General features: G+C 44.9%; 1 protein-coding gene across 1 annotated transcript in view; it reads left to right on the top strand.

Moving 5' to 3' along the window:
• VPS53 (VPS53 subunit of GARP complex) overlaps positions 1-27602 on the top strand; it is a 64210-nt gene that overhangs the window by 27306 nt on the left and 9302 nt on the right. The window contains exons 10-18 of the mRNA XM_083875065.1: positions 1211-1353; positions 3896-4037; positions 5404-5505; positions 8786-8880; positions 13439-13681; positions 15095-15242; positions 16102-16184; positions 19676-19754; positions 24552-24700. Coding sequence (XP_083731191.1) covers positions 1211-1353; positions 3896-4037; positions 5404-5505; positions 8786-8880; positions 13439-13681; positions 15095-15242; positions 16102-16184; positions 19676-19754; positions 24552-24700 — 1184 coding nt within the window. The remainder of the gene's footprint in view (positions 1-1210; positions 1354-3895; positions 4038-5403; positions 5506-8785; positions 8881-13438; positions 13682-15094; positions 15243-16101; positions 16185-19675; positions 19755-24551; positions 24701-27602) is intronic.

Here is a 27602-nt window from a genome sequence, read left to right as displayed (position 1 = left end):
TTATCCCAAGGGTTTAGAAAGTGATTGTGGGTGTGATCTGGATGATGAGCTGGTGTTATCCTTGCCAGGATTCTCCCACCTTTAGACCTCAGTTTCTCAGCTCATCACTAGAAATGTTTTCTCCCCTCATAAATGAATAGAAAATAAATCAAATTCGTGCTAGATTTATTCCTTGCCCTGCAAAGGGTTGAGAAATGAAACTCTGAAAATTGCAAACTCAACACCACCACCCCCTAAACAATTAAGAAACAACCAAAAATGCTTAGAGGGCTGAGGGGGAGGGATTGCTAGGAAATTAATTATCTCTGAAGCTAATTTTTAAACTTCCTGTCCTGATGCTAACAGCTTCTTAAAAGTTTACCATAACCTTCTTAAATTTGGGAAAAAAAAACCCTACACAAACCAAAATCACCTTTAGATCAAAATGTATTTTATCAATTTCAAATTTTTTGACATAGAATAGAGAGGCTAAAATGCCCAAGTTTAAATTGCTTTTTTCCATCAAGGAGTTTTGGATTAATCTTCCTGGGTTTTGACCAGAAAACAATAAAACTGGGGGAAAAATCCCTTCCTGCTCAAGTTGTAAGAAATTTTGTTGGAGTTTAAATGTGAGCTGAATGTAAAAATCCAGGAATTCCTGTACTCTCATCCCACTGTTAACTTTAACCTCTGTCTGTGAAACAAAGAGGGTGGGATCAAATGAAATATTATTGGATTGAGTTTTCAATAATCTCTGCATGATTTAGGAGTACTGTTATCCTCATTTTCAACAGGACTTGCTCTCTTAATTCACACAAGATAGGATTTTCAGTCTGGCATGTGTTTAAGCACTTGGAATCCCAGAATCATTTAGGTTGGAAAAGACCTTTAAGATCCTCGATTCCAGCTGTGTCCAAGCTCACTGCTAAACCCTGTCCCTAAGTGCCACATCCACACATCTCTTAAACCCCTCCTGGCCTGGTGACTCAGCCAATTCCCTGGGCAGCCTGTCCCAGTGCTTGATCACCCCTTCAGTGAAGAAAATTTGCTTTACATCCAACCTAAATCTCCCCTTGGAGCACTCAGAGGATTTTAATTGATGTCAAATCAGCTCTGATTGATCTCCCAAGCTCCTCCTCAGAGCTGCAGCAGCAGCACAGCTTTGATTTGCAACTTTCTGCTGCTAAAGATGCTGTTGGTGCTAAAAAAATTCCTTGTCCACGGGGTTCAGGTGGCCTGGCTGGACAAGATTGACCGGCGCTACGCTTGGATCAAGAGGCAGCTGGTGGATTACGAGGAGAAATACGGGCGCATGTTCCCCACGGAGTGGTGCATGACAGAGCGCATCGCCGTGGAGTTCTGCCACGTCACCAGGTCAGCTCCTGCCTCGGGTTGGGTTTCACACCTGAGATTCAGCTGGTTAAAAGTCCTTGGTCCTCAAGGCCTTCTTTTCAGGTTTCTCTTGTTTATTATTTGATATCTCAAAGTTTTTCTCTGTTCCCAGCCAAGGTCCGGACAGCAGCGAGGACACAAGGGGACTGCCCCTGATGGGGCGTTGCTTTGCTTTTATACAGATAACTATGTGTCTATTATTTACAATTTCATACCAATACCTAGTGCCTAGACTATGGCCATGGAGTTCTGCCACGTCACCAGGTCAGCTCCTGTCTCAGGTTGGGTTTCACACCTGAGATTAAGGTGGTTGAAAGTCCTTGGCCCTCTAAAAGCCCCGAGTGGGGAATCTTCAAGGCCTCGTTTTCAGGTTTCTCATGTTGTTGTTTAATATCTCAAAATTTTTCTCCGCTCCCAGCTGAGGTTTGAACAGCAGTGAGGACGTGAGGGGACTCCCCACTGATGGGGCATTGCTTTGCTTTTATACAGATAACTATGTGTCTGTTATTTACAATTTCATACCAATGCCTAGTGCCTAGACTATGGCTGTGGAGTTCTGCCACATCACCAGGTCAGCCTCTCTCTCGGGTTGGGTTTTGCACCTGGGATTCAGGTGATTTTAAAAATCCTTGGCCCTCTAAAAGCCCTGAGTGGCGAGTCCTCAAGGTCTCGTTTTCAGGTTTCTCATGTTTATTATTTGACGTCTCAGAATTTTTCTCCACTCCTGGACGAGGTCTGAACAGTGGTGAGGACTTGAGGGGACTGATCACTGATGGGGTGTTGCTTTGCTTTTGTACAGATAACTACGTGTGTTATTTACAATTTCATACCAATACCTAGTGCCTAGACTATGGCCGTGGAGTTCTGCCACATCACCAGGTCAGCTACTCTCTCAGGTTGGGTTTCACACCCGAGATTAAGGTGGTAAAAAGTCCTTGGCCCTCTAAAAGCCCTGAGTGGCATCATAAGAAAAAAGTGGAATCCTCAAGGCCTCATTTTCAGGTTTCTTGTATTGTTTATTATTTGATGTCTCAGAATTTTTCTCCACTCCCAACTGAGGTCTGAACAGCAGTGAGGACATGAGAGGACTGCCCCTGATGGGGCATTGCTTTGCTCTTATAGAGATAACTACGTGTCTGTTATTTACAATTTCATACCAATGTCTAGTGCCTATACTATGGCCGTGGAATTCTGCCATGTCACCAGGTCAGCTCCTCTCTCGAGTTGAGTTTCACACCTGAGATTCAGTTGATTGAAAATCCTTGGCCCTCTAAAAGCCCTGAGTGGCGAGTCCTCAAGGTCTTGTTTTCAGGTTTCTCTTGTTGTTTATTATTTGATGTCTCAGAATTTTTCTCTGCTCCCGGCCAAGGTCTGAACAGTGGTGAGGACATGAGGGGACTGATCACTGATGGGGTGTTGCTTTACTTTTATACAGATATAATGTGTCTTTTATGCAGATAGCTATGTGTCTGTTATTTACAATTTCATACCAATGCCTAGTACCTATACTAGAAGGGTCACTTCTGCTTTGTGTCATCACCACATCAGAAGATGGAGGATGAGGAAGAAGGAGAAGAATTTAGAGCAACACCCTAAATCCTCCATTTTGTCCCCCCACTTACCTCTATTCTAAGAACCCCAAAACTACTAAATTTTCATCTTGCGCTGTGTTAAACAACTGTTTTCACACCTTTGTGGTTTGTAATTCCTCTCTCAGTGTTGGAAGCCTCTCCCATGGACTAAAATCAAAGCCAGTGTCCTCCTGGGCTCTGTGCCAAGGTTTCCAAACCCCCTGGACTGGCTCCACAACCCCCTGTCCAGGGCTCAAACTCCTTTCCTTGGGTCCCAGGTCATCCAAGGGGATGCTCTGGACTCTTACACTCTTGCTCCCTGCCCCAGCCCATCTTCCTTGGAAATAAGAGGCTGTTTTGGCTCCTGCCACACTGGTCAGTGTCTCAAGGCAGGCTGCAGATAGCTCTCTGTGGGACTGTCTGTGATTAAAAGGAGACAAGGAGGGAAAAGCCTGAGAAGCGTCTCTATAAAACGATGAGAAATTGAAGTGATGTGAAAATCGATTTTCAGCGTAACAGAGGTAAAAATCAGCAATATTTCAGGCCAAGTGGAATAGCATGAGCTGACTGTGGTTGTGAGTGCCTCAGACCAGGCTCTTTGCCAGCCAGAGAGAGGGAAAACAGAGGAGGGTGCCAGGTGGAGTCCCAGTAGCACCATTGCCTTTGTTCTGGGACCACAGTGGGAGTCACTTTGCTTCCCAAGGTTGGATCCTGAGGGCTTTCCCAACTGGCTGCTTGGAGATGGGGTCCTGTTACCCACAGAGCTGGGAACAACTGTGGTTGTGTTTGAAATGGGATCTGCAAAGCACTTTTATGTTAGAAGAGCCTCTTAGGAATTAGCCTGAATTTTGTGATGAAAGTCTCTCTGGGGAGTGGACCGAGTTGCAGTGTTAGGTTTCAGATCTTTACAGAAAACCACATTTGTTTTTTCTATATTCCCCTCTCTCTTGCAGGGCAGAGCTCTCTAAGATCATGCGCACGAGGGCCAAAGAGATTGAGGTGAAATTGCTTTTGTTTGCAATTCAGAGAACAACCAACTTCGAAGGGCTCCTGGCCAAACGCTTCTCAGGCTGCACTCTGGCTGATGGCACAGTGGTAAGGGGATTTCTGAAGAGTTCTCCTTTACTCAGCAGCTTTCTCAGGAGAAACAAACCCCCTCAGACACAGCTCAGATAGTGGAGAGTACAAAAGGTGTCACCCTGCAGCCTCAGGGTGTTTGATGTGACTCTACTCAGTGGTCTGTAGTTAAAAAAGTGATTTTTAGTTGTATAGACTGTAGAGAAGATGGCACAGGGCTCACAAGAATAAAAATGCCCTGCTTGTGTGGTTTTTTTTTATTCTCCTGGGGCCCTGTGCTGTTTGAAGCCACAGAGCTATGGAGAGCCACAGAGTGATTATGGTGTGGTATTACTGCCTTGTAATGTTTGTTCTCTACGTGTCAGTGACACATTATAACTCAAAGTCCTCTCTTCTCCTCATTTCTGGGTTCCACACATTCACCACACGGTATCAACTTTCAATCCCACATTGTCTGTTGGGTCATTCTGCCTTGTAGGGACATTGGTAACTTCTTCTTTGTCTCTTTTTGGTAGATTGTAAAGGCAGAACCAAGAGAAAAAAACTCAAGGAATATCTCTGGAGCCATCTCTGAGCTTTTTCCTGCCTGGAATCTCAGCCCAGAGCTCTGGCAGCACAGGGCATGTGTGGGTCAGAAGCCACTGTTTGAGGTTGGCTCCTCTGTCCAGCTGATGTCTTGAAGCCTGCTTGGTTGTGATAGTTCAGCCACCAAGGAAAGCCTGCTGGACCCACTTGTCATTTGCTGTGGGTGCTGCTAGTTAAAAGAGGAAGTCCTGTAAGGTTTTCCTCCTGGCTGAATTTAGATTTCTCAAGAATATGGCTTTATTTATTCTGACAAATTTCATAGAAAATTTGCAGCTTTAATTAAATCGGCTTCACTGGGTTGTTGTAAGTGAGAAAAGCAGAAGGGGAGGGTGTGGTTTCAAATGACAGAAAATCCTGTGTTTCTCCCTTTCTGACATGCCTAGAAACTGTCACACTGGCTGTCATTTGCCCTGTTTCATACCCAAAATGAAGGCAAATATTATAAATAGAGGGGGACAAACAGTGGGAGCAGCAATTTGGGGTTTATTGCAGGGCAGAATTCTGGAGCTGCTGTTGTGGGTTATCCCAGTGGAGACCACACACTTTGGAGTGGGGTTTGGGAGAGTGGAAATGTCACAGTGGCTCTTTCAAGGAGGATTCAGGCAGTGTGGGTGCAAACAGAGAGGGGCTGAGGGTGGAGGGATGGGAGAGGGAGCCAGGATCTGATCACCTCTGCTGGGAGAAGGCAAATTGCTGGGCAGTGCTTTGAAGGGCTCAGGAAAGCAAAATGTGGATACAGCTGTGTGCCAGAGGGCACAAAAGTGGCTGTTCTCCTAAAGAGATTCCTCTTTTCCTACAGAAAAAGCCAGAAGTGCCACCTCCCTCCACCAACCCCTTTCTGGAGGATGAAGCTGGGGCAGAGACAGATGAGATTGTGATGGAGAAAAGTGATACGGACAAAGTAAGTCTTTGAAGTCCTCAGCTGTCAGCCTCTGTCAGAATCTCCAGTGAGGCCTCAGCTTTTCCCATCCCACTGATTGGAAAAGTTTGTTTTCAGAGCAATTAATTTAGTTCAGTTTTGATCCTTTTGTGCAGCATTCAGGCTCCCAGTACGACCATGCTTTGCTCTGGCTCACTTCACTGCAACCAAAGCAATCTTTATTCCAGTTAATAGTGCAGAGACAATCCTGCCACCTGAGAGTGAGCTGGATTCTGTTCCAGCCTGTACAGCAACAGCCCCCAATGTAACTACAGGATTTCTGTCAAAGAGAGATGAAATAGCTATTTGGGTTTTCAGATCCCCAAAGAAGCTCCTCTACAAACAGTTGCAATTCATATTTTGCCCTGTCAGCCAGGCAAACTGTCTGGAGCCACCAGGCAAGTCATTGAACTTTCAAGTGTCAGCTTTAGATTTTCACTCCAGATAAATCACTTCTGGGGTTTTTTTTATCTTTACAGTGCTTTTCATCCATTACCTCTGCAAAGCAGGCAGCACCTAACTGCTTGTCCAAACACAGGGCTTCCAAAGCCCTCTGCAAACATTAAAGGATGAATGGGAAATGCAATTGTTTTAATTGGCACCAATATCAAAGGCTGTATTTTTTTATACAACCCAGATGGATGTTTTCTAAATGTTCAATTGTGAGTTACTTGAGGCTGGTACTCTGCTTTTATTTAGGGGATTTACAGTCCTGTAAATGGCCCATGGACAGGTGTATCCTGATGGCTGACCAGAGCCTCAGGACCTACTCAAATCCATGTGGAGATGAGGAGGTGAGAGCTCTCCACCAGCACAGTCTGGTGCACTGCATCCCCTCCAGATTTTCACATGAGCAGGGCAGCCCCTCTGCCTTTATCCACAGCCAAAATCCTGAAACAGAATGATTTGAGCAAGCTCTTTCCATTAAAATACAGCTTGGACAGCTGGTTTTGTGTGGACTTTATCAGTGAGACAGAGATTGGGATGCATTTTTTGGGAAGAGCTTGCTTTGCAATGCCTGATGACTGGAAGGTTGGCTCAAATGTGTAGTGTTGAGATGAGAAAACATCCTTGGAGAAGTCAGTTGTGTTAGGAAGCAGGTGAAGAGATAATTGCAACAATTAGGGCTGGCTTTATTGAACAGCAGAATGCAGCAGTTCAGGAGCTTGTGAGAGAGGCACTGCTGTGTTCCCTGTGCCTTGTGAAGCCATCCATGGTGCCATCCCTGGAAATGCAGTTTGTGCTGAGGCTGCCCTTGCCCTGTAGGAATGCTCTGTGTCAATGTCACAGTGCTGGGCTCTGCAGCCTCCTGTGTGCCAGGTGGGTTCCAGCATTTCACTGTCACACTGCCAGCAGCTGCTGGTTCCTGCTGAGAGTCTGCAAGTGCTGCCAGTCTCATCTCCTGCTGTCACTGCCTGAAGAACAGAAGGGACACAAAGAGTTGTAAGATGAAGGGTTTTCAGTCAAAGAGCCCTTCCAAGACACCAGTCCTGAAAAATTCAAAATTGGGAATATAAAAGGGAGCACAAGAATTTTTTTTTGGGGGGGAAATCCATGCTAGAAAAGCACCTCTTTTGGTAATCCTAGCAGTTCAATTTAATCTGTTTACTTTGGATAGTAATGAAAGGAAACTGGGCCAGCTGCAGACCTCCTTACTGTGACAACAGTAACCTTTTATTATTTCCATCAAACTCAAGGAGGAAATAGCTTAAACATCTGCAGCTTTTGGACAGGGTTGCACACTCAGAAATACAGCTTCACTGCTACTGTTAAAAGATTTAGTATTCCTTCCACCAGACACGCTGCGATGCAGAGACACACAGAGAGCCAGGAGTTGGCTCTTCCAGCCTTGGTGAGTGGTAAACATGGTCAATCTGCAGCCCTGTGCTGGCACTGCCATGCCAAGGATTTGGCAGTTGGGAGGTTTCTGTGATTCCCAGGCATTTATTCTTTTTTTTCCTCCCAGCTCCAGTGTGTGTGTGTGTGCATCCAGCACAAAGGGGCACTGGCAGAGGGATTTGGGTGGAGGATGCCTGGTAATGCTTCTGTCCCAAGGCTCTTAAAACTTAAATTCTTCATTCAAGGCTCATAGATAGAGGTGGTCTGGCCTCCATAGAAACATTTCCTCACTTTAGGTTTGCAGCCATAAGTTGGGATTCGGCATTTGGGGCTGAATTATTGTTGAGAAGTATTTGCCTTGTCACACTCTGATAGTTCTGCCAAATCCTTAGTGCCACCTCCTCTGTTGTTCAGGAGAGAAAAGTCCTTTAGGTTCTCTCATTTTGCTTCTTTTGTTTAGCTTTTCTTGCACTAAAAAAAAAAAAAAAATCAGCTGGAAAAAATTCATATCTTCACTGGCTGGGAGCTGATCTTGGCTTTTTGTGGAGAGAGAAGCAAGAATTCCATTCCAGAGTCACTGCAGCCCTCTGTGCAGCCAATGAAAGTTGCTGGTTTGCTGGGAAACAACCAGAGAAATTACCTATTAGTAAAAAAGAATAATAACAATCTAGCTAGAAGGCAAAAAAGAACTTAAAGGCCCAGCCTAGTACTTAAACGTGCACAAATTTAAGTTTGTGAGCAGTCCCAGTGGCTTTGGTGAGCTGTGCTTGGCCATGGTTAGAGTGCAGCACTAAATTCAAATGAGGGTAAACAGGATGGCTCCCAAATGGCACATGGGCTTAATGCTCTAAATGTGATTTAAAAATAGAAATCTTTGCATCCCCAGAAACATGTTTTGCAGTGGAAGAGGGCCTGTAGTGTCGCTTGTATAATTCTGGCTCCTCCAGTAATTACATGCTGTTTATCTAAATAAAATTCATTCAGATGAAGCCTGTAACTTTGAGTTATTGCCCTTGATATTCTAAAATGTAAAGATTCTTGAATCTTGCTTCCAAATAACTGCTACATTTAATTTCAGAGGGGACCAGTGGAGCCTTGTTACTGCTTGAAGGATTCAGGGGAGATTTTATTTGCAAATTGCATTAAGATTCTTCAGCTGAAATCTCTTAGCATGGAGCAGCCTCCTCTTAAAGGCTAAGAATATTTTACAAGTGGAAAGATAATTCCTTGGATTGCTAACAGCTCTCTAAGAAAAAGGGGAAGACTTGGATATAGTGACATTTATATGCTTCGATTATTTGACAGTAAATTTCCGTGTTACAATATCTCTTAAGATTTATATCCTTCTGTGCTGTTGCATTGCTGTTCCTTCAAGGTCTTACAGGGCAGGTGTGAACCAAACATTCTGATTGTTTTCTTGCAGCCAAAGAAGCCAAAGGTCCCTGACAATCCTTTCCATGGCATTGTTTCCAAGTGCTTTGAGCCTCACCTTTATGTGTATATCGAGTCCCAGGACAAGTGAGTAACCAGCCTGAGTTTGAGGCTTTGTTTGCTTTTGGATGTGTTGGGTTGTGCTGGATTCAGTCCTCAAGCTGCAGAAAATTAATTTATTGAAACTCTGCTGCCTGATTTCAACAGGAGCAGCGTTTGTGGTTCAAGAAGCTTTGAGTGAGGCCTTTGCTTGGGCAAAAGGAATGTTCAGAGGGCTGTGGAGGTTGGTTTTGTGTGTAATTGCAAAGGGCTGCAGGAGTGGTGCCCGCTGCCTTTCTGTGGAAGAGGCTCAGAATTCCTGAAATTACTTCTGTTGCCTCTGCAATTCCCACTGCTGACATGTGTCTTTCTTTCATCTCGTGTCTTCCACAAATAATAGGGTTGGGTTTTCTGTAAAATACACATGTGGCTTCGTGGCAGAGGAGTTGGAAGATTTGCTTTGTAGAAAGAAGTTATTTGAGATCCTCAGATGAAAGCTGCTGTAAGATAACATTATCATTGCTCACAGATTGGGACTTTATCAAGGGGCTTTAATCCCTGGCACCCTTCTTCATCTTCCTCTTTGACTTTGCAGCAAAACAACTGGAATGAAAGGAGCTTTCAGCTTCAAGCTCTGAGAAGTTTTCAGGGCTCTCACCACACTTTCTTGTGCACCTCGATTCACACCAGGGTTTAAATAACATCTCAGTAACAACTGCAGTGCCACCTGGGAGAGGGAATAGTTGAAAAAGGTTCAATTTATTCTTTTAGCACAGATTAGTGGCTGGAAAGGAGGAGGTGCCTACTTCATGTATCTCATCTGTGTGTGCTCTTCTCTCTTCCAGGGCTTTACACATGAGAGAATGTGTAACTCGAGGCTTGTAGTGTCCTGATTTTATTCAAACTCCATGATAAGCATCTTGAAAAAGCTTTTCCATGTCCCATCAACTTTTTATGTCTTTAAAAAAAGTCATTAAATAGCTGAAACCTTGCACAGTGCTGTGTCCTGCTGGGTTTAGGTTCTGCTCTGCAGTATAACAAAGGGAAACTGATATTTCCCCCCTGCCCTCAGCCAACTGAGCACAGACTTGTTTGAGTATTTCTTCCCTTCTCACTGGGGGCCATTTTAATCTCCATTTTGGTAATTCTACTCCACTGTGCTCCTAGCCCCTTCAGTTGCCTTTTTAAAAATTTTTTTTCTTCTCCTTTTCCTTTACAATCTCGAGATGTTTTATATTAGCTTTATAGCCACAGGCTGCAGGGAGTTCAAAGAAAAACTGCCACAGTATTCCCCACGCTGCCCCTGACTGCCAAAAATTGCTTTCCTTCATGATTTTCTCTCTTCTTCTTCTTCTTCCTCCTTTGATTGAACTTTGGAGGAATCTGTTGCCAATGTCTGAAGATGAGATGTTGCTTAGATCATTAATTGTATGTTTGAGGCTTGAATAGTGAGAGCAGTGTGTGATAGTTGTGTTCATCATTGAAAGGAAAAACAAATCCAGAAAAAAAGCCTGGATATTTTCTGCCAAATAATTGTTTCTATACCCGTTTAAAGAAACACAATGCCAAAATCTGTAGACGTTTAAGAGGAGACACCTGAAAGAAGGAGTTTAAAGATGCTGCTCTCCACCCTCAGCTGCAGAGTAAATATCAGATTTGTGACCAGCAAAGCAGATTTCACTCCTGCCCCTTTGGGATGTGCATCTTTAGCTCTCCTTTGTGGCCAGCTGGAGCAGCAGGAGCACACAGACATGAGCTGAGCTGTTCTGCTGGAGAGGAGGCAGAGCTCTGTCAGGTCTGCAGGGCTGAGAGTGTGCAGAGCCCTCCTTAAATCTGCTCAGAGGCACGTCCGAGTCCAGAGTGCTCGGAAAACTGGCACTTTGTACTGTGTGTTTGCAGCCTCATCAGCAGAGGGGCTTCCAAAATCCCCAGTCCATGGAAACTGCTCTGCAATGCCTCAGGGGTCTCAGTGCACTGCCCTTCCTCAGTGCCCAGCTCTGTTCACATCCCTGGGCACACCCAGTTTCCTGAGCACCCTGTTCTTCTCTGGTGCTGCTCAACGAGTTCCTGGTTCCTCTGGTGATTGCCAGAGGTGCAGAACAACCCTGAGTAGGTTGAGTGAAGCAAACAAACAAACAAAAAAAAAAGTAGAAGAAGAATGCAGGAATGAAAAGAAGCAGAATAGAATTCCCTTTATGTGATTTCATTTCATTCTTTCTCTTGGTTAGATTTGGCGAGTTCTCGCTCCCAATAAATATGCTACTGTTAGGAAATACCACATCTGCTCTACCAGAGAGTTTTCTTGGAGCTTTTCCGCAGACTCTGTGGAGAAAACATTCATTTTTCTGTAGCTCTCCTGCCTTCTTCGTGTTTCATCTTCCCAGCAGCTTTTTCTGCCAGGCTCTCTGTGCTCCCATTGTACCACACAAAGATTTGTGGCCTTGGTATCATATTTGAGCCAGCTGAGACTCATGTGAAGCTTTGCCATCAACCAAGGTGTGCATTAATGATGTATTAGTTCTTTTAGTGCTCAATATCCTGATGTTTTACTTGCACCAGTGCCATGCTGAAACAGGAGCCTGGTTTGATGGGCAGTTTTATCCAGGTTGGGATCTGACCAAGCGTGGAGCCCCAGCACTGCTCTCCCAGCTCTTCTGAGCAGCTGCATTTTCTCCTGCAGCCCAGTTGACAAGACCTTGGGGGACCAGGAAAGTGCAGATCCATTTCACTTCGCCTCAGAGAAGAGGAGAACATGTGGGCTAAGCATAAAGAAACAAAAGCCATTTGACATTCCTGACCGTGTCTTGAGACCGAGAGAAGGCAAAAAAAAAAAAAAAATCAAGTGACTAGTGACTGCTAAGAAAGCTCCACTTTGTTGCCCAGCTGGAGGCCAGCACAGATGCAGAGGTGGAGATGCAGCTGTTGAATTTGACAAGGAGTGAGCCATGTCCTCTTTTCCTTGAGAAGCTGCAGGAATCTGCAGGCTGCAGCATGTGTGAGCCCTCCTGCAGCAGCCATCTGTTTGGCTCTGCTACAGCTACAGAGGGAGGTAAATTTTGCTTCTCTGTGGCCCAACACAATCAATGCTTCTCTTCAGCCTTCAATTGCTGCTGCCAGTGTGGAGATTTATCACATCAGTGCAGCAGGCTGATGTTTTTACAGGGCTTGTAACACAGCCGAGGAGCTGTGAGTGTGGAATCAGAGCTCAAGCAACAGGCATGGAAAAAAGGGGCTACTTGTCTTTGCTGAAGCCAACCAGTGTTGCTCCATGATTGGGAGTCCTGATATTCCAAGCACATTTCTGGAGATGAGTTTGGCCCAGAGTTCATCCATTCTGAGAGAGCAGTCTCTGAGTTTATCAGGGAACAGACTTGTGGGTTCTCTGGTAAGCTGGAGTCAGAGGGGTTTTCTCACTCACAAGAAGGAAAGAAAAAAGAGGTGGAAACCAGAGGGAAGTGGGAAAGAAAAAAGAGGTAGAAACTGGGGGGAAGTTGTTGTTGGCAGGTTTTTCCCCTTTGAGAACGTGCTGCAGAGTCTCAGCCATTCTCCTGAGGATTTTTCTTTCCCTTAGGAGCCCTGGGTCATGGCACACCCTCAAAGGGGTGAAGGTTGTGCTGTGGGGGAGGGCACAGCTGCAGAAATATTGTATTCAAAATAGGAATATAAAATACAGGAACTCCTGGTCAGCAGAGTACCTGTCTCATCTGAAAGGCTTATCTATTTCCCAAAAGCCAAACTTCCTTGAGGAGAGCTGTGTCTGTGTGTGAGTGTGCCTGGGGGAGGAGGGTTATTGCTGGAATTCAGTTCATCTGGCAGAGGTTATTCCATGGAGCTGAGCTGGGCTTGGTCTCTGACACGGATGTGCTGTCTCTGGAGGAGCAGGACCAGAGGAACTCCCCAAGATTAGAAGATTCTCTGGTTCTGTGTTGATGGCTCTGGCCCTCTGCCATGCTCAAAAGCCTTTTTGTCCTGGTGAAAGGATGGAGTGAAGTTTATTGTTGCCTAAAGACCGAAATATTTGAGTAAGGACCAGGCTGTAATGAATCACTGGGGACTATAAGAAGGCTTTTTGTGCTTTTAAAAAGAGTCTTAAATAGGAAGTGCACTTTGTGCTCATGCTAAATAAAACTTCTTGAAAAGGATGTGTGAAGTTGTGCAGAACCAGGTGATATCCAAATGGGACCAAGAAATGGCAAATGGCACACACCATTCTGAGCACATCCCTTCAAAATCCATATCCCCCAGGTCTTCTCCAGAGGCCTCTGGGATGGGAAGCCTGACTGTTCCTTTTCCTGGTGCCAGGAGTGAAACTTGAGCACAGGCTTAATGCACTTGCATCAAATGTGCTGAAGAGAGTCCTGGCAGACCTGGGAGCTTTTATGTGTGGCTGGAGAACAGATTTGAAGCTGCCACTAAAACTCCTGGAGCACAAAAGCTTCGGGCTGGGCAATTGTGTGAGCTTTGTGCTGGGAGTGTGGAGATAAGAAAGGGCTGGGAACACCCAGCTGATAACAGCATCATCTCACTGTAAGCACTACTCCTTCTTTTTCACTCTCAATTCCTCCCTTCAACAGACTCAAAACATCTTTTTTGTCCCCCACATCAGGAATCTGGGCGAGCTGATTGACAGGTTTGTGGCTGATTTCAAGGCTCAGGGTCCCCCCAAGCCCAACGTGGACGAAGGAGGAGCAGTCCTGCCCAGCTGTGCTGACCTCTTTGTGTACTACAAGAAGTGCATGGTGCAGTGCTCCCAGCTCAGCACTGGGGAGCCCATGATTGCCCTGACCACCATCTTCCAGAAATACCTGCGGGAATACGCCTGGAAAATTCTCTCTGGAAACCTGCCCAAGTGAGTTTGGCTTCCTCGGTGCTGCAGACATTCATTTGTAAAGATAATTAATAAATTCAGCCTTGTGGACACTCATTTCCCTGTCAAACACCCCAGGTAGCAGCAGGATCACTCCATTTACTTCATGGTTTTCTCCCAAGTTCAGTTTCTTGCACAGAGGAGAAAAGCAGGAGAGCAAATGGGCAGTCACACATTGTTTTTCTTTTAAGGGCCCCTGGAGAATAGCTTCATATTTGGCTTTGATTAGCAGCCAGATTTGCAGTTTCTTGAAGTTCTTTTTGAAATGGCAGCCCAAGTGTCTTCAGAGAGGCTTGGCTTTCAGAATTGCTACTTGGGTAACCAGCTCACACTGGGATTCTCAGCTGCCTTAGCCCAGCATCATCTATATGGTAATTTATAATGATGGTGGTTTATCTGTGAGATGCTAAAGTGCTTCCCTGTACCTCCCTCTGCTCTGGAACATTTTATCTCTGTATAAATAAGATCTGTAGATGTAAATGCAGTGAAAGGAAAGGAAATCATAATGAGTTTGCACCAGTATGTATCAGTGTACAGGCTAAAGGTGCTCCTGAGATGTTGCCAAAACTCCACTGCAGATAATTTTATTTGCTGTGTAACATCTTCAGTTTTTTTCTTTTGTAAAACTGGGAGCAGCAGAATGACTTTCTGAGACCAGTAAAGTCTTTCACAAATGGAGGGGAGAGAGGGTTCCATCCAGACAAAGTGGAAAGATAAATTTAATGTGTGTTCTCCATCAGTTGCATTCTTTATCCACTTTTTTTTTTTTTGAGTGCTCCATTTTTGCTGTCCAAGATAAATATCACTGTCCTATTTTTTTTAATGGATTTGGATTATAAAGAGTTGAGAGGTAGGGAATTTCCTGCCTCTAAACTGCTCTGAGTCTTTCTTTGTTGATACATGAACTTTGCTCACTGGAAGACAGTGGAGTGGAAGGCACATCTTCTATAATTTACTTTGTTGATACCATCAGCTTTTAAAACAGGTTGCCAGAGTCTCAGATGCATGTGGACAGCTGTTTAGTGCTGCAGAGATAAATATGACAAGTTTCCTGATAGTTCTGAGATTCTTCTGTAATCTTTAATTAGATTTTGGATAACTGGCAGTGAAGGTGAAGCTACCTGGGGAAGGCTGTGTTCCACTTGCATCCTAATCTATTTTCTTGTCAGTGAGGGAGTTGTCCTTTGCTTGAAGACCTGGTGCAAAGCTCTTTGTAAAAGGAATTCCTTCACCAAAATAGCAGTTGTGGGTTTGATGTCCTGTGTTGCACAGGGTGTTGGGTTGTGGTCATAAAGCCTTTTTATGGCATTAAAATGCAGCAGGAATTTTGCACCTTGAGTGTCTGTACACTCAAAATCCTCACAGATTTTATCTGAGGGTATTTTTTTTTTCCAGGACAACCAGCAGCAGTGGTGGGCTCACCATCACAAGTTTGCTGAAAGAAAAGGAAGGCTCTGAAGTGGCAAAGTTTACTTTAGAAGAACTGTGCCTCATTTGCAGCATCCTGAGCACTGCAGAGTATTGCCTGGCCACCACCCAGCAGGTGAGTTTTCCTCTGAGGGGGCACCAGCCCCTCTTCTGTGTTTCTGTGGAGACTGGGACAGCCAAAACTCATAAAAAATCCATTGATAACTGAGCTCTACATTATTCAATCTGTATTTCAAAGAAAAAAAAGTATTGATTTTGTTATTTCTACCTGAGAAAAGTAATTTGCTTGTAATCCTGCTTTGCAGCATCAGTTTTGGGTTCAATCCTTTCCTACTTGTCGGGTAATTTGTTTTGGATTGGGGGCCAAATTCATTTTTTAAAAAAAGATTCTCCCTTCATCATCTCCCCTCCATAAAAACAAGCACAACAATAATTCAAAATGCTTTTGGGAAAATACTTGCATGAAATATTGAGGCAGTTTGGAGTGTGGAGAGAGGAGGAATTTATGCTGATGTGATTTGCAGCCACGCCGCTCGTTACATTCAGGTGCTTCCAAAATGCCATGGGTCAGGAATGAGCTGTGATGTTTGGCTCTATCCAGGGCCTCTCCACCACTAGGTCTGGCAATCCTCTGCAGTTTGGGCACAGGCAGAGTGTTGAGAAACATCTTTATTAGCAGGACAGATGCCACAGTGTTAAGCTAGTACGGTAGCATGTCATACTAGAGTTACATATTTGACCTTGGGGCTTTAATTCTTTGAGGACGTGGAGCCACCATGGCCCATCCTGGCAGATCAGCAGGGTCTGGGATGCCAAGAAGGAAAGATTTCCAGTGTCACTGGATGAGTTTTTGGATATAGTTTGGTCCCAGATTAAGTTTGAAGAAGCTGACCTTTCCAGGCCGTAAGTTTTCAAGAACGATTATTTTGAGTTTGAAACCTGATCTCCCTGTTGCTTGTTTTGTTTCCCAACAGTTGGAAGAGAAGCTCAAAGAAAAAGTGGATGCAAGCCTAATGGAGAGGATCAACCTGACAGGAGAGATGGACACCTTCAGTGTGTATGTCCAGCACATTCCTTCTCTCACAATTCACCAAACATCCCCTTTTGTCAGGCAGATGGTGCTGGAGGAAAAACAATCCTGAGATCCCAGGGTGTCCCAGGGTCCACAGCCCAGGCACAGGCATTTCCCTGCTCAGGGAATGGGATCCTCTGGCTGCTCCAAGAGCAGCACTAGCACAGGCTTGAGCTGCTCCCCATGGCCAAGCCAAAGGAACAAGAGCACTGGAAAAGGGAAAGGAAATAGTGAGTTTCCATTTGAAACATCATTTGCATCTTGGCAGCTCTGCGAGGTGGCTGTTACATTTCAAGAAGGGAAGCTATTTCAGTACATTCCTTCCTGCTTTAACTTCCCCCTGGTAATCAGCAGCCTTGTCAGTATGATCAAACCCCATTTCAGATGACATAAAAGACTGATCCAATCTTATATTTGGGGATTATAATTGAGAGAAGATTATCATTCATTAAAATAACTTTTCATGTAGCGGTGCTAAAAATATTCTGCTCTAACATCCTTTCCTCTCCACCCCTGACAGACAGATTGAATGTATTTTTTCGAGACAAGAAAATTGAGGCAAAAGTTGTTTTGCCTCATATCAGACAAAAGAATATCTTGGCAAGACTGAGAAAATAATCCCTGTCACCAGCTCTCCCTCTCCCTAAAACTAAGATTCAGCCCAGATAGCAATAAGATTTTTTTTTTTCAAGACTTCCTTCCTGTGCTTCCTCCTCTCTTGCTGCAGTGGGCAGGATCCCACTGAATTTCCATCCAGCTCTTTCACATGGTCTCAGGCTCCATTCCAGGCTGCAGAGACTCCCTTCCCTTCAGCCTCTTCTCAGACCTTTTTAAGAGTGAATCCCTGCCTGAAATTCAGGTTTGTTGTGCCCACTCAGCCAAAGCAAGCAGGGTATAGCAGGGAAGGAGAAATAAAATGTGCCATAGGGTGGGGTTTTCTTAACATGGACAAGTGGAGGGTGAGTTTTGCCAGCAGGAATCAGCAACCTTGATTCCCACAGTGGCTGCCTCACGAGGTGGTTGGTCCCAGACAGCCCATCTGAAGTGTTTTGGAAGTTATTTAATGTACAGCTCACATTTGCTGCTTTGGACAGGTTTAAAGTCCAACTGACAGGGCTGATATGTCTTGTAACAAAGGCTTTTAATTGACTTTCATTCTGTTCCAGCTGAGGGCTTTGTCCAGCCTTCTGTCAGTGTAAGTCAGAGCTATAAACCTCGCTGGTGTTGGCTCATTCAACATCAAACAAGTTGTTTCTTCTGGGATTTGATGTCTTGTTAGGCACAGTCATAAAATAAGTGATAAAACGCTGTTTTATGCACCCTGGAAAGTGTTTCTTCTTCCAGAGAAAGGCAAGTGCAGAACCTCCCCAGATGTGTAGGAAAGGAGGGTGGCAAAGCAGGGATACTCCTTTAAAGGGAAACTTTTCTTTAGGGAAAGTGGGAGAAATTATGGGGACTTCTTGTTGATGTTCAACAGAAGAAAAATTACTGTAATGTCAATCCAGAAATCCATCTTTTCCCTGTTGATCTGTTTTGTGAGATTATGGGCAGCATTCAGAGAACCCCTCAATGCTGGGCTCACTGTAGTTGCTGTGCTGCTCCTTTGTGGCCTCAGCTTCCTGATTCATCCCTTCTGTGCATGTCAGGGACTGTGTGGGGAGTCACCCACTGCTGCCTGGGGTGAGGATTTTACGTGTCTCCCTGCAGAACCAGGCTCCAAACCCTCTCAGCATGTCATGATCCTTTGTGTTCCCAACACATTTCCTGCTGCAGCAGCAGCATCTCTCCACAGCAGGTGTTTATTTAGAAATGCAGGCAAATGAGTTTCTCTCCTGTTTGCAAACTTTGTGGCTTTCAGGTGGGAGAGCCTACACTTGGTGATCCACCCAGCTTCTGACAGACTCCTGAGTGTGGACACACAAGTGGTGGGGTCACTTTCCATCCAGTCCAGAGCTTTGTGTTTGTCTTTGGTGCTGAACCACAGCTCTTCCCTGCAGTCAGTGGCAGCAGGTGCCCTGCAGGAGTCAGCTGTGCCCTGGGGTGGTTATTTCAGTATTTCAGTCTGCCTCCCTTGGCCTGGTGGGATCCCCCAGGGAGTGGATTCTGTAGTGCCCAGCAGGAGCAGAGGCACCAGCAGAAACAGTCACGGGCTTTTTTTATCCCAATGCAAGTTTTAGATCGTGTAACTTGAAGCCTGTAGTCACTTCATCTCCCATAGTAAATTTTCCGACTAATTTTGGATGAGTTTGCCTTTACAAACAAATTAATTGCTTTGAAGGAAGTCTTTTACTTTGCATCCTGTTCCAGACTTCATGTGCTGGAGCTGTAGGAAGGAGAACAGGCAACCTTTCTGGGTCATGGTGAAGAACAAAACCCAGGTCAGAATTAAGTCTGACACCATATCTCAGTGATAAGGTGGACACTCTTCTGAACAGTGAACCCCAGAGTTGAATCCAAAACTCCACAAAGACAATGAGAGGAAGGAAAGATGGTTTGAGGAAGCCTTGCTCAGATCTCCCACAGTCCTGTGATTCTCATCTGTGCTACCATCATGAGAAAGAGAAAAAAGTAAAATCCACTTCTTAACAAATATAATCGTGAGGTTGTAAACACGCATCTGTGGCAGATTTAAAGCTGACACTGTTTTTAAAAACTGTGCTTAGTGAAACAGAATCAGTTTTGTTCATTGCTTCTAGCAGAAGCTGTCTGCAGTGGGAGTGCTGGGTCTGTGCTCCTGAGGGGGGTCTGAGCTGTTTCTTAGCTGTTGTTTGAGTTTCTTAGTTGTTTTAGGATCAGCTGCACCTTTATGCTCATCATAATATGATGGCCTTAAATATGTCTCTAAGCAATATCATGCTGTTATAAAAAAATAAAAAAGGGGGAGGGAAATATGTTTGACTAATGTGTCCTTTAGTCTGGTATATGTCTCAGGAACTCAAACAATGGATGGCAGCAGTCCTAGACATAGAGTAAATAAGACATCTGCCTTCATCTTCACACATGGGAGACACACAACTCATGCAGATGTCATTTTGTAAATCCTCTCTGCAAGTTCCTCTGAGCAGTAGAATATTGGCTGTGAATAAATGGAGAGATGATAAAAAATGTTGGTGTTACACAGACTGGATTAAATTTGAAGCTGAATCCCAGTCTGGGCTCAATGCTTGGGGATTTCTCCTCTTCATCTGCCACCTTTGATCCCCAACCCCTTATTTGTGTTAAAACAGAGAAAGGTCAATTGTAAAAACATCCTCTCTCCACTGGAGCCCATTGTGCAGCTCCCTGCAGAATTTCCCAGCTCCTCCTCAGTACAAGTTGTAGCTGTGTGCATTCACATCATAGTGCTGCTGTCAGCCAGGGGAGGATTTTCCTCCTCTCACAGTCAAACACTCCACTTCTGGCACTCTTACTCAGTGTGATTCTAAAACTCATGCTTGATCCTTTTTTTTTTTTTCTTTTTTTTCCCTCTTTTGCAGTGTGATCTCCAACAGCATCCAGCTGTTAGTGCAGGACCTGGATGCAGCCTGTGACCCTGCCCTGACTGCTATGAGCAAGGTAGGGGTGGATTTTCAGGAGGAGGTCATCTTAAGATCCATGTGGAGTTCTTGTGTGCTTTGATTGCACATTTTGATATATTCTTTTACTCTGATTTTTTTCCTTACTTTTTAGAACAGCAATTGCTGCATTTGTAAATACATCCCTCACTCCAAACCCTCCTATTATTCAGATTAGAGCTTTCAGGCTTTTTGCACCACATTAAAACTTACAGACAATGAAATACATTCAATAAGTACTCCAGGCTTTCTCTTTCCACTCCCAATGCCAGTGAGAGCATTTAAAATTGGAAAAACTTTTGTCAGTGTGAAATTTCAAATACACCTCCACATTTTTCACTCCCCTTTGTCTTCTTTGGCAGGGACTTTTACTAGCCTGCTTGTTTGGGGCTCTTTAAATGGAGCTGCTCAAATGGAGGTGATGTGGAATTGAGATTGAGCCTTATTGCTTCTGTGATCCTCTCAAGGACATATGGAGCCATTCCTGGAGAGGCCCCTAGGACTGGAGCTTAAGGATTTTGTTGCACTTACACTGCTGGCTTTTATATGTTTGAAATGCAGAGCTGTGTTTCCTTGCCAAAGTATTGTGAAAACCCAGACTTGCTTTAGACAGAGGTGAAGACAACAAAAGTGGATTGAACTACTTTTTTTTTCTTTTAATTAGAAATATTAAACATAGAGCTCCATTTTTGTAGGATCAACACACTGTCTGGCTGCCATGAATTTTAATAGCTTTCTGCTTTATGATGTATTCCAGCTGTAACCACCCCCAACTAATATTTGAAGTGGAATGCAGCTGGTAATAGAGCTTGTACAGGTTCCAAATGGAAAGAGGATTTTTTTGCCCAGTCAAATAACACCACTAGGAAGGGCTCAGCACTTCAGGTGTTGCCTGTGTGCTGTGGCAGCCCCTCAGATCTCCTGAGCCTGCAGAGTACAGTAATATTTGAATCACTTTGCTCTGGCTGTTTATACCCAAGTAAACCACAACCTTGAGAAAGCAGCAGCTGGTAGGCCATTTATTTTTGTCTTTGGAACACTGGTAAAATGCAGCACATGTGATGGGACTGATGATATATAAACAAGTTTAAGTGTTATGAAATTAGCTAAATAAATACTTGTCACTTGTGCACACACTCCACTGTTTGCATCAGACAGAGTCGCTTTTATGTGATTTTTATTAGACCTGGATTTGGTGCGAGAGGTTTTTTTTTTCCCTCACTCTCCTCCTCCTCCCTTTCCTTCAGGGCTGGATTATTACTCTGACCCTTGAATAAGAAATGCATGTAATTATTTAAACACAGAGTTAGTATTTGGAAACGTAAAATTTCAGCCTGTATTAAAGAAATAAAGATTGTATGGCTGATCCATTCCAATTTTGCTCTCTCAAGGTCCATACTCCATTAGGGCTCTTCCTTTGTTTAGCTTCTTTTCATTTACTTCACTCTGGTGTCCTCCAGGATTGAACATTCCCAGTCCTTTGTTGAAGTCTGGCTTTGGGGTTTTTTTCTTTGCAAAAATATTCAGGAACTATAGAGGTAAATTATGAAATGCTTAAACCTCTCAATCCACTTTGGCTGCAGGCCACGTCCAGAGATTTAACACAGAAAACAGCATCAGGAATATTGCTTTCAGCTGGGAATGCTGCTTGGTTTCCATGAGTCTTTACTTTGTGTGTTCTGAAAGAAATGGTAACTGCTGAGAAGGCCCCACATTACAAAATTTGTAGGTGCTAATCCTCACTCAGACTTTACAGCAGGTGTAGGATGATTAAATGTGGCTGTGGGATGGGGAGCTGAGATGTGGGTGGGGGGAGAATTTGCCCTAAACCCCCTGTCGTGATATTTTGGATAACAGAGAGCTGTTAATGTGTTTGTAGTGATCTGTAGCAGGCACTCACATTGCCTGGTGTGCTTCCTTTTAATCTCTGGGATGAGGGAGCTGCTAATCTGCACGGGATATTTTCGCCCCAATTAAAGTTTATGGATTGCACTGGCTAAGGCTTGATTTACATGCCGAATTAAGCATCGATTTATGTGTAAAACTGTGCCTCTAAGTGGGGCTGGGGGACATTTTAGAGCCTCACATCGATCTCTTGCTGGCTTTTTACATTTTCCTAAAACCTTTTGGCACAGCTGCAGTTCCCAGTGTCCTCACAGCCGAGTGGACAAAGCAAGGCTTTAATCATTCCTCCACTCCACACACAGAAAAACCCTGAGAGCAGAGCAATCAGAGCTGCCAGCTGCTAATTAAAAGCCCTCAGGAGGGTGTTTAAACCCTGTGGAACACCGTGCAGGGTGTGACAGTGCAGAGCCCAGCTCGTGTCCCCAAATGTGGGGCCAGCAGTGCTCTCAGCTCCCCTTCCCCTCCCAGCCCTTCCTGCAGGTCCAGGCAGCAGCTGCCCAGTCTGGAGCCTGCAGGGAGAAGCTGGCAGTGGGATTTGCTGGGAACAGGGAGATTTGAAGGTTCATTCATCCTCTGCCCAGTCACAAAGCAGCCCCTTTGACACAGAGGAGGGACCTGGTGGCACCGATGCCACTCTTGAGCCCCTGAAATGCTCAACCACCCCAGTTTTGCTCAGAGTTTCTCTTTCCTGCTGCCTGTTTTAACCCAAACCCTGTGTTTTGTTGTGAGAAGCAGGAGGTAGCAGCAGCTCTCCCAAGCCTTGCAGACACCCCGTGTCCTCCCATCCTGCAGGTGCCTTTGGGCTTCTCCCTTTCAGTGAAATCCCCTTCCTCAGACTCCTTTCCAGCTTGTGTGTGTCAACTATGTGGATATCCCAAGAAAAACACAGGACAAGGGAAAAAGAAGAATAAATTTAAAAGGACAGGAACAAAGCTTTACCAGCAGAGTTGGGCTCATATTTCTTTTGATGACTTTTCAGTATGTGTGCTATTCCTTTCTCTGCAGCTACTGGGTGTTTTTTGGTTGTTTTTTTTTTTTTTTTTTGTGAAACACACCCACATGCACACACACACACACAAAAGGGCTATTTTTACTGTTCATGCTTTAAAGATTTGCTTGTAAAGTATTGCTTTTGGAATGATGACCAACAAAATGAAAAAAGCTACTGTTTTCATTGTTTGGTGCAATAATTCAGCTCAGCAGTCCCTTCCCACTTTCTGGCCATTCCTACTCTGTGGGGATGGTGTGTTGGGTGAGGATTGCTCTGTCAAGAAGAAAAATGTGCGAATCCATCAGGGATAAAGGCACAGAGAGTTTTGTTTGGATGTGATCAATACCATGGGGAGTAGAAAAGCAGGTGAGCAGTGACAGGACTTGAGGGAATGGCTGGAGCTGCATCTGGAGAAGTTTAGGTTGGATATTAGGAAGAGATTTTTCCCCAGAGGATGGTGGAGCACGGAGCAGGTCACAGCCCCAAGGGATGTTTGGACAACACTCCCAGACACAGTGTGGAATTGTTGGGGTGTCTGTGCAGGACCAGGAGTTTAAGCTGATGCTCTTTGTGTATCCCTTCCAACTTCTGTGACTCTGTAAAAACCTGTGGGGCAGGTGAGGAGGGAGATATCCCTTCAGCCACCCAGCTGATGTGAGACCAGCAGGCTGGGGGTTGCTTTGTTTGGTTTAAATTAAGACAGCTTTAATGGGACATGTGTAGACTCAGACACTGTGGTTTTGCAAAGAATTTGGCTTCTCTTTCCCCCTAAGTCACTTAGGCTGCGTTGTTTGGATGGAATTGAGTCAGCTGAGTTGCAGGGGGCAAAGTAGCCATATTAAATAAAATTAAAACCGGGAATAAAAAACTTTATATGCAAAATCCAGAGCCTGGGAAAACAAGTTTGAGGACAAACAGCTCCTCAAAGGAAAAAAGCTCATCTTCCATATGTGCCCAGTTTCCTCTCCTGATTTCCTATGAGTTTTCCTCCTGTCTCATCCTCCAGCATGAGGAACAGATCTCCAAAGAGTTATTGGGAGAACACTGCAGAGTTCTGAGCAGCAGCAGAACTGAGTGTGCTTTTCTGGATGTTCCTCAGTGAGACTCTGGTAGATACACGAGGCCAGGCCAGACCAAATCACCTCCCTTTTGTTTTTTCCACTTGCCTTAAATTGGGAGTACCCTGTGTACTGCAGACCAGGCTCAGAGAAAGTCAAGGGAGCCACACATCTGGCTCACAGGGGCTGTTCTCTTGCAGTTCTGCTGAGAATAAATGAAAACAAAATGAGAGGTTGAGTAACTCTTCTTGTTTTGTACTTTTTACATGCATTTGGAAGAGCTGGGCTTGGGCATCCTGGCTTGTACACCAGCAGTGTTTTCATTGAGCTACACTGGTGTGGAGTGCTTTGGACTTTAAGACTTTTTACCTCTTCCATCTATCTGTCATCAGTCTCACCAGTATTAAAGCCTTGGCTGCCATACAGGAATCCAGACTTTGCAAGCTTGCAGATATTTTCTCAAATGCCTGTAATCAGGATTTATATGGGCACTTCATCCCAGCAAATTGGAAACTGTTAAATATTAAAGCAGCCTGGTGTGCTCCAAAGGCTTTTTTAATCCTAGTGGTCCCCATTTGTGTGGGTTACTGGTCACAGTCTCTGCTCTGGTGCCAAAGGGGCTGCTCTGGCTTTTCTTTGTGTCTTCTTGTTGGAAGGGTTTTGTCCAATCACTTTAATGATGAAGAACTTGACCTTGGTGGTGAATTGCAGAGGCATTCTCCAAATGATGCCTTGGAAATCCCCTGGCAGGAAGTTTGTACAATTTCCCTTACCTATTTCTTGAATCTTAATGCATTAAACAGTCATTTTGAATTGTTTTGGTTTTTTTTTTCCCTGTGTGCAGATGCAGTGGCAGAATGTGGAACACGTTGGTGACCAGAGTCCTTATGTCACCTCAGTGATCCTCCACATCAAGCAGAATGTCCCCATCATCCGTGACAACCTGGCCTCCACCAGGAAGTATTTCACTCAGTTCTGCATAAAATTTGCAAAGTAAGTCACCAACATGCACAGTTTATTCAGGTCATCCCATAAAACAATGTGATGATCACTGTGTGTTGTTTGCCAAGTGCAGAAAGTTCTGGGTTGGGCATCTTTAAAAGACTTTGAATATCTGACTTTAGATATGACTCATGCTGTGGGGAGAACCTATTTTTCATCCATGGGGCCTCCAGGTACTGAGAAATTTGCCTCAAAATAACAATAAGCTCTGTTACGAGGGCATGTGTGAGAAGTAAATTCTACCTTCACAGTCTAAAAAATGCTTTTCTGTGCAAAAATAGCTCAGTCAGGAGGGGAAATTCACATTTAAATGTTGGGGGGGTATTAAAACATCTTCCTGACAAGTCACTTAAAGTTGAGCAGCATAAAAGAAGTGGCAGATGAGACAGAAATTGAGCCCCTTGCTGATGGATTCAGGGTGGACATCCAAACTTTCATCTCTGCATCTGAAACAAAAAATTCACTTCTTTGGGGAAGACACTTTGAGCTCTTCCCTGCTTGCCTGTGGCCAGGCTGAGCTTCACATGGCAATGCCCCAAGAAAAAAAAACTCCTCTGGGGCAGGGCTGTGCCAGTTGTAGCTGCTGCTTTTGGTGCTGCATGTGACCGTGCTGGTGGGACTTGTGAGCAGTGGTGTGCGTGTCATGTGTCACTCTGAAATACCTCGAACGTTTCATTCATCTCTGATAAGGTCATCACCCTGAAATAAGCTCTGTGGCCTGGCAGGGACTGTGTGGGTTGGAGATTTGAGCTGCAGCTCCTGCCTCAGCAGGGTGGGATGCAGCAGCAGCTATCCTGGGAGCTGGGAGCTTTCACAGCTCTCCTGAGAGTTTCATCCCCCTCTCTTGTCTCGGGGTGCTCAGGAGTTTTGCATTAAGGAGCAGTTACTGATAAATCACATTATGATGTGGCCCATAATCACTGTTTGAAACGCTGTCTCAGTGAGAATTTATCGTATGAAAACCTTCTGTGTGGTTACACTTGAATTTTATGTGATAAATAAAACCCCCCATTTATTCAGCTGTTCACAGCACACTCTTAATACCTCAGCTTAGTTGCCTCCCTTTTAACTTTATTGCTAGGCACATACCAAGTAAACTCCAGATGAAACAGCTCTCAGATTTGAGTGAAGTTCTCATCTGAGTGTCCTCATCCATGAGCACAGAAGTCACTTCTCTCCAAAAGGTCTTTTTTATTTTTAAGACAACTGCAGCTCTGATCTGCAGCACATTAAACTTAATACACAGTCCTGAACTCACTGTGCCATGGATCAGATGTAGAAGGGTAAAATGGGTTCCTGAAGATTGATTGTGCTGGATCTGTGCAACTTGATGCTAAAGAGAACCAGCCCAGTGGTAAAGGAGCACCAATCTTATTAAAATGCCTTTTAATGCATACAAATATTTGTATTTTTGAAACTCTGTATTCTTATGGAATATGCTGCCTGGGCCAGTATAAATACCTGGCCTTTTGTGTGCCCCACAATGCTGAAAATCCTTTTAACAGGGGCCTTGTGCTTCTCCACATGTTAATGCCTGTGTCTTTGTGAGCTGCCACTTCTCAGCCCTAATGGATTGTATAAAGCGCGAGTGTTGAGTTACAGGACCACAGGGGAGAAGGCAGCTAAAGTCACTAAATTTAAAACAGCGGGACCTGAGCCAAGTCTGGAGAGAAGAAAAATGGCCATCAGAAATTGCATCAATCCTCTAACCTAATTTGTCATTTTTGCTTTGTTTTGACCGAAGTGTGAGCGGCGCTCCCCGGGGAACGCGGAGCAGCCGGCGGCTTTCCGGGAGGCACTGGCAAGGCAGGGTGGGGGGCTCAGCTCTCCCTGCACCTTATCCTTTGAAATCAAACCCCACAGCACCGTGGCTGCTATGCTGGGATGTGTTTGGGAAGTCTGCGTGACCTGACCTCAATGAGGAAGAGATTAGAACTGAGAGACAGGAAAAACAAACAGTTCTCCCCCTGGCCGGGGGGAAGCGAGTCCTCCGTGAGCAGCAGCCAAGCCTGGTGGGTGCTGGGTCCTTCCAGGTGCTCCAGCTAAAATGGGAGAGGAGTTTGGTGGAAGAAGGTGGTGATGTGGAAGCTCCTGGAGGTTTCAGGGCTGAGCTCAGCCTGGCCAAGGGCTGGTCACCAGCTCGGAGGACGGCGTAGAGCAAAACCCTCCTGAGCTGCAGTGACTCAGCGACACCAGAACCTTTGAGGGGTGTCCTGAAGTAGCTGAGGCTGTCAGACAGACAGACAGACAGACAGACTGTGGTTGCATGTCTGTCTGTGCCTCACTCAGCAAGGCATTGTGTTTGATGCATCATCAGTGCAGGGGATTAGGAAAACTCAGGCTTTGGCAGAGCCCCTCCCGTTGGATGGGAGCCTCTCAAACGCTGTGGTTTCTGTGCTTTAGGTTCCTCCTCTGCCTTGCACTGCTTTATTATTACACTGGGGACTTAATCTGCTTCTAGGGAGGGTTTGCTGGGTTCAGTTTTACAGCTGAAGCTGTAAATGAGTTCTGGCATCCAATCTAGCTGTGATTGTGCAGGGAGTAAAGGCATTCAGAGCACAGAGCCTCGTGCAGAGCATTACCCCTGAACATGCACGTATTATTCACATCAGGATTGCCTGCTGTACTCTGAGAGCACCAAGCATTGAGTCCAGCCTAGGCAAGAGGCTCCAGTGCATTTTTCTGTTCTGTGCAACTGCTCTTGATGGTCTCTGCTAGTCCAAAAAAAAAAAAAAAAAAAGGGAGGCGGGGGGAGGAAATAAAAAAACCAGAGCACCCCTTGGCTCTTACAGTTTGTCTTGTCTGTCCTGCTGGTGTTGGGAAGCTGTTTCCAATAAGGCAGCATGAAATAAGAGGCATGTGGGGATGGAAGGTCACTTTACCCTCTGCACTG

Source organism: Zosterops lateralis (genome assembly GCF_965231275.1).
Source record: "Zosterops lateralis genome assembly, chromosome: 19".
Lineage (NCBI taxonomy): Eukaryota > Metazoa > Chordata > Aves > Passeriformes > Zosteropidae > Zosterops > Zosterops lateralis.
Note: the sequence above shows the minus strand (reverse complement) of the source record. Positions and strands in the feature narration are given on the sequence as shown.